At 50.7% G+C, this 7,074-nt stretch overlaps 1 protein-coding gene across 2 annotated transcripts in view; it reads left to right on the forward strand.

Moving 5' to 3' along the window:
* LOC122719727 (protein O-mannosyl-transferase TMTC2) overlaps positions 1 to 4,200 on the forward strand; it is a 130,033-nt gene extending 125,833 nt beyond the window's left edge. Inside the window, exons 8-10 of one of the 2 annotated variants that reach the window (XM_043945800.1) lie at positions 464 to 604; positions 2,498 to 2,582; positions 3,506 to 4,200. In XM_043945800.1, the coding sequence (XP_043801735.1) occupies positions 464 to 604; positions 2,498 to 2,582; positions 3,506 to 3,837 (558 nt within the window). In that variant the 3' untranslated portion in view covers positions 3,838 to 4,200. The remainder of the gene's footprint in view (positions 1 to 463; positions 605 to 2,497; positions 2,583 to 3,505) is intronic. The other variant, XM_043945802.1, reaches the window with a different exon arrangement.
* Positions 4,201 to 7,074: the final 2,874 nt, after the last annotated feature.

Genomic DNA, 7,074 nt, shown 5'->3' on the forward strand with positions numbered 1-7,074 from the left:
AAATCAGAAAACTTCTCGAAACTGATTCCACCCCTCTCCCTCTCCCTCCCTCTCTCTCGAACCAATTACTTCCCTCCTCGCGAATTTATCGCACACCGCCTCGATATTAATCGCGCCTTCGACGCGCCGTTCGTTAAGCGCTGTTCTTTTTCTTCTCCTCCTTTTTTTTTTTTAGAGTTCTCGTTTTTTCGAGCTCAGACGGAAATTTTGAATTTCGCGCGAGAATAATTCACCGTCGCGGAAAATTCGATAACGATTCTACGATTCTTTCGTTCTCGCGATCGTTGAAAAATCGATCTTTCGATGCCAGGGGGAAGGGGGATTTGTATCGTTTCGCAGGGGAGGGATTCTTTCTATAGGGGGGATGATCGTGAAAACGCGAGAGGAAAACGAGAGGGAGGGGAAAAAGAAGGGGATGCGACGAGGGAGGTAGGAGAGTCTGACGATCGACCCTGTTTTACAGAGCGTTTACAATCTGCTGGGGGAAACTCTGTCGAGGCTGCAACAGTACGCGGAGGCGGAAAGGTGGTTCCAGGCGAGTTTGGCCAGCCAGCCTGACCACGTGCCGGCCCACATCACTTACGGGAAACTTTTGGCCCGAAACGTAAGTAGTTACCAGTTTTAGATCGGTTCTCTTTCATCAGGGCGCGGGGATCCAGTTCCCGAGTTTACCGCGGCCCGACCAATATCGTTCAACGCGGAATTTCGTTGGTACGGACAACCGAGATACATCCTCTCCCCTCCACCTTTCCCCTCCGAGCTGGAGAAACGGTAGGGAGAATCGGCCAACTTTTCGATCGCTTATCCAGTCGAAGAAACTCGATCGCCATCTTCTTCTTCTTCTTCTTCTTCTTCTTCGACGAAGCCGTTTCCACGTTACTCTTTGCAAAGTAACGCTCTTTGAAAACTGCTACTTCTTTTCCTCCTCCTCCCCCCTTCTTTTGAACCGTGATAAATATCCAATCGCCGTGAGAGCGAAAAACCAAAGAGAGAGAGAAAGAGAGAGAGAGAGAGAGAGTGAGGGATAAAGGGAAGGGGGAGAAGATAAATGGTAACGAAAGTTGCCTGGTTCGAATATGAAACGATATATAAAACGAGAGAACCGGGATTGCAGGGCTCTCGTTCGCCGTAGTCTGACCACGTAGCGACCCACATCACTTAGCAAACCTTCGACTCGGCACGTAAGTAGTTAGTACTATTTCTCGAGGCTCGACAGCGGTGGTGGCGCCACGTATCGATAGGCCGGCTCGGGGAGCACACGCTCCCTGACCCACATCCCATTAAAGGGGGAACCCCGGCAAAGGGAAACAACGCGCAGTTAAGCTGATTCTGCTCGATCCACTGACCGGATCCGTGTTCCCGCCCGGCCAATCGTTGACCGGAAACCGGTATTTCTCCTGAAAACGTATCTAACGCGTATCTAACCGACGATCACGCTCATTGAGCCGAGAGAGATTCGAAACGCGCCATTCCTCCAAACGCGGCTTTCACTTTTGCATATTGCGCTTCGATGATTAATTCGCGATGATCAATTGGCGAGATCGGTTCGTGTCGCCATCATCGATCGATCGATCGATCGTTCGTTCGTTCGTTCGTTCGTTCGTCTTCGATCGAATTTCTCGTCTTTCGGCGCGATTACATCGAATAATCGATTAATACTATCCTTCTCCGGGGGGACGCATTAACGGTAATGTGTAATATAGTTGATTGCTTGCCATGATAATATTACCGAATTGCCAATTTTCCATTAGCCCTGTACCGTTCCCGTGAAATAACTTTAAATTGATTGCGCGTAAATGAAATAGATTTACGCGGGTGATGAAGTTCCATTTCATTTTTTTTTTTTTTTTTTTTTTTNTTTTTTTTTTTTTTTTTTTTCACTTAATCCTACATTGGCGATACACATCAGCCAATGAACCGATGATGAATTACGTTTGATCCTAAATCTCCGAGTATATATAGTACATATAATAATATCCTTTTCCGAGGCTGTGTTACCTGTGCTATTAACTCTCGTTTCTTTCGTTAATAAACGAAACGAAAATTTTCGCAAAGGCGAAATTTGCTTGAGATTCCCGAAAATGTGGAACGTTCCTCCGCCTTCTTTCCATTCCGAAGTCGGTTTGGGAGAAAAGTTTCCAATTGCGAATTACGATGTACGTCACGCCCCAATGGCACAACGGTCGATGTAAAGTCAATAGGCGAGTAAACTATGTAATTGCACGTTTGACCGATAAATGTCGACTTTGTATCGCGGCGCCGCCGGTGAATTTTCATCGGTTCGGTGCCACCCGAACCGTATCGAAATTCCATTTCCATCTTTCACGCGGCTCTCCTCCTCTCTGTGCGCCAAGTGAAACGGAATCCTCTCTGTTTCTCGTTGCCCCTAATCGCATCGGGATAAATCTCGTTACACCCGTAACTCGGTAGACCGTTCCCAACCAACGTTCCAACGTTTCGATCACTGATTCTCCTTTCTTCTCGTTTCTTTCCACAGTCGAGCCGCGTGCTGGAGGCCGAGAGGTGGTTCCTGAGAGCCCGTAGATTGGCGCCGGACGACTCGAGCGTGCACCATCATTACGGTACGTATCATTTCGCCCAGTTTCGTTAATTTTCCCGCCCCCAAAAAAAAACCTTTGGCCCACCATCGTTTCGAAAGAGGTCCAGATTGGTCCAGATTTATCCCTCTTCGAGGTTGATCGTGCACCGCCTCTAACACATATTAATACAGTTTTTCCTCGACGAGAAGGAGGAGGAGGAGGAGGAGGAGGAATAAGAGAAGCTCTAAATACCGGTGTAATATTTTTCTTTGGGAGGTGGAAGAGGAGCGTGGCAGTGAAAAGGGAGAAGGGAAGCGGCACGTCAATCGAAAAAAGAGACGAGGGAAAATGCGAATGGGAGGGGGGCTGGAGAGCCAGCAACCGGAAAGAAGATCGACGGGTATTGAAATTCCGGAAAGGAATTCTTCGCGATTCCTGCTGCTCGTCGCAGTGTCGACTCGTGTCGTTTCATCCTCCCCCTCCTCTCAACCGCATTTTAAACCCGTCCCTCGATCTCGGTTTGGCAACGGTTCCCCGCCCGCTTTTTCACCAGATCTCTTTCGAATATCCATCGTGTCTCCGTTCGCGGAGAGGGATGGGCCAACGGCCAATCGGTCGCCCGATTCTTCTTCGCGGCCAGGATTAATCCACTCCACTCCCTACGAAAAGAGAATCTCGCGTTGGAACGTTGGAGATTTTTCAGCCGCAAAAAAATCTCGCGGTTTATCTCTCTTAGCGGGCTACGCGTCATTGGGCAGTAGACCGCGATGCAGTCACCCTGAAATTTATATCCTACGCGAGATTTCGAGGACGTTACCGAAGTAGCTGGCAACCTTGACCGTATATTTATTTCCCTCCTTCTCCTTTTCTTTTTTAATCGTCGCTTCGAAGGAAAGCATGCTCCCAAACGTGTATATATATATATATAAAGAGCTTAAAAATTTGAGTACTCGTGACTTTCGCAGGACTGTTCCTGACGTCCCAGGGTCGGTTATCGGAGGCGGCCGAGGAGCAACTGCGGGCCGCGGAGCTTTCCAGATCGGATTACGAGCTGTCGATGGCTGCGGCGTCCGCGCTTCGGCAGGCGGGCCGGCTGGAGGACGCGGAGGTGTGGTACAGGCACGCGGCAAGGCTGAGGCCGCACGAGGCGCGCAGCCACACGAACCTGGGCGCGATCCTCCACCTGAACGGGAAATACAAGCAGGCGGCGGCCGCGTACAGCGAGGCGTTGAGGCTGCAGCCGGGCGACGCGACGACCATCATGAACCTGCACAAATTGGCGGCGATCCTCGCGTGACCACCACGACGCCGCTGCATGGGAATCGACGAGAGACACGGCCGCGCGTACGACGCAATGACGACGACGACGACGATCCCACGAGACGAACACCACAACCACAACCACCACCACCACCACCACCACCACCACCACCACCGCCGCCGCCGCCGCCCCCTACAGTCACCGACTCGCCGTATTCCCCCACCCACCCACGTCACCCCGATCTTCCTCCCGATATTCGTTTGTATCCGTCGACGGGCGCGCCAACGTCCCCGCGGGGCACAGCTAGCCGTCATCCCCCGGGGGGACCTCGACGCGCCCCCGACTCGTATCGCCTGCTATGGTATGTAAAGAATAAAAGCTTCCTTTATTTTTCTCTAATCGACAGCGTTCTTTGCTTCTTCACCCTCCCTTCTTCCTTTCCCTTCATCGTGTGCAGAAAGAGGATAGGCGAAGGGGTGAGCCGGTGGAGGCGGAGGGAGCTCTTCCGGATCGCGCGAATTTTCTCACCAGCCCCCTGCTGGCTGTCGAGGCTCCATTAATATCGAATCTATTTGCACGGAGACGACGACGACGACGACGACGCCGACTGGAATATTTAAGTTTACACTTTAAATCACACCCCCGAGCGGCGGAGCTCGGGAGGGAGGCGAGGGTGAAAAAGACGGATGAGGGTAATAGCGGGCCGAGAAAGGTAGACACTCGCGGTGTCGTGAGTCGAGGAGCGAGGGAGGCACGAGGGGAGGGGAGGGGTCAAGCTGGGGGGAAGAAAGAGAGAGAGGAAAGGAAGAGAACGAAGCCACCTGTCGCTCCTCCCGTCGCCCTAACGGGAGACAGTCTCGACAAACACTCGACAGGTGCCGCGGCGCGGTTACCTACCTTTATCCCGCGAAGAACTCGCTTCGTTATCTTTAAAGCGGAACTCGTCGAGACGCCAGCCGACCAACGACCGCTTCGTTTAGCCGCTTCGCTCTTCCCGGCCACTTCGCGTGCCATTTCGTTCTCCCTCCTCTTCAATCCTTTTTTCTTCTCTCCCCTCTTCCTCTCTGTGTTAACATTTCACCACACTCCTCGACCTCGCCACCCTTCCTTTCCTCGATTCATCCTCGGCATCGTCGTCGAGTTCGATTTTTCGATTTGAGCAGTAGGGCACGAGACTCGGGCAGAAGACGCGTCGACGACTCGCTTTCCACGAGAAATAAAAGACTCTCGCCGCTATCTCGGGATCTCCGCCTCTTTTTTCTCCCTTTCTTCACCCTCGCCCCTTAAATGTCATTGATTTTTAGCTCGTCGCCAAGACGATTTAGCAAGGGTAGGAAGGAACCTCTCCCTCTTATTTCCTACCCTCTTTATTTCCACCGCCGTCCGCAGCTTCTTTCGTAGCTCTTTCGTTTCTCCTCCTATCGACACACCTTCCTTCCCTCTTTGCTTACGAGATTAAACGTATCGTCCCTTCCTTTTCTTCTCTCCTACGCTCCGCCGTACGTATTAATCACACGATAATTAGTCACGATATTCATTTAACTAAAGCATAAGTACACGCGCCTTTATTCTCCCTTTACTCTCTCCGTGAACGGAGGAGAGAACGATAGAAATCTCCGACAGAGATACGTATATCTCCCCAAAGTTAAAAATTGCTGGAATAACATTATCCCCCTTTCGACGCTTTCAAAAACACCCCTAACTTCGTTATCAATCCGGACAATATTCTCCCTATCTCCCCCTTCCCCTTGATCCGAAAGACAAATTTCTCCCGCGAAATGGAGCGGCTCCCTCGCGATTATTCCTACACCAGCCCCGCCAAACGGTATCCCCCCTCTATTTTTCACCAACTTCGACGTTCCCGTTTGTCTATCGGCCGGGTTTCACTCCTTATTGACATTCCTCCTCCATCCCTTCCTGTCTTCTTCCTTCCTTCTCCCTCTCGGGGGAGCAATAAGAGTCGGCCGAGCGGGACATTTATTATACGCGGAGGAAAGGTGGGCGAAGATACAAAGGCGGCGCGAAACAGGAGGGAAACCCTCCTCCTCCTTCTCCTCCCCGGTGAAAAGCTCTCGCGGCGCCGCTAATGGCCTTGTTCTCGAAACAAGCCGCGCCGGCTGAGGATACCGTTTGCCAAGACAGAGCCTCTCTGGCACGCGTAGGAAAGGAGGAATATTTCGTCCTTGAACAATGGACCAAACCCGACCCGGCTGTTTTAACGCCGAGACCGATGATGGAATTCTCTCGAAAACTAATCGGGATCTCGATGTCGCTCGGGAGTAACAGGGATAAATGGGATCCTGGTTTTATATATCATATATAATTTTATATATCATGGAAGCCATTTAAAAATTCGAAGCTGGAATAATATATAATCTATTTTAGTTGGAAAAAAAGAAAAATCTTCGTTTAATCATCCGTTGGAGATAGGAAAGCGCAGGAACAAGTGGAAATAACGGAAGTGTGGGCTGACGTTCAAACGATGCCGCGGCTATGTGAAAAGAGGGGGAGGGAAGGGGGCGTAATGACTGATCCCATTGCGCGATCGATAAGTAATTAAGAGAGGTCATTAAAGCTCGGAAGCTTAATGAAATAATGTCACAGAGGGCAGAGCGATATTGGAATCGGAGGGGGAAACGAAATAGCCCAACGTCCCAGTTAGTTAAAGGCTGGAAATATTAAAAAAAGAAATCTGGAAAAGCTCGTTCCTTCTCCCTAATTTCGCTTCAAATCGAAGATGGAGAGAGGAAAGAATATATCCTCGGGATTTCGAATCGGAGAGGACGAGTGTGGGAGGCGGAGTGTGCACCAGCTGCACGATGAAATATTCCATAGGGTCGCGTCATTCGAGGCGGCAAGGTCGCGTGGCGCGAGACCAACCGGAAGGTCAAGTGCCACTTTCCCGCTCCCTTGCGCTTCCCCTTCCTTCTGACCTTTCCTGATTTATTCTCCAAGGGGACGGTGAAAAACGACCGTTGCAACATTCAACAGTCCACCTAGTAACGCGGACCGACTCTCTACATAATTTACTCCCGAAACGAGGTGTAACGGACGGTGCGCCGGCTGCCTTTCGACGATGATCGCGCTGCGAGAGATGGATCGTCCCTTTCCCTTCGAAACCTTCTCGCCACCAATTTTTCTCGAAAACGAAAATTCCCTGAGAAATTAGAAAGGAGAAGAAGATTTGTAAGCCTCCGTTGAAACTTGTTCGAGGATTGTGAGTCTAATTGTGAGTCCAGTTCCCTTAACGCTTTCGTTTCGTCAAGAAACGAC

The sequence above is a fragment of the Apis laboriosa genome, unplaced genomic scaffold (genome assembly GCF_014066325.1).
Source record: "Apis laboriosa isolate Shangri-la unplaced genomic scaffold, ASM1406632v1 scaffold9_cov152, whole genome shotgun sequence".
Classification (NCBI taxonomy): domain Eukaryota; kingdom Metazoa; phylum Arthropoda; class Insecta; order Hymenoptera; family Apidae; genus Apis; species Apis laboriosa.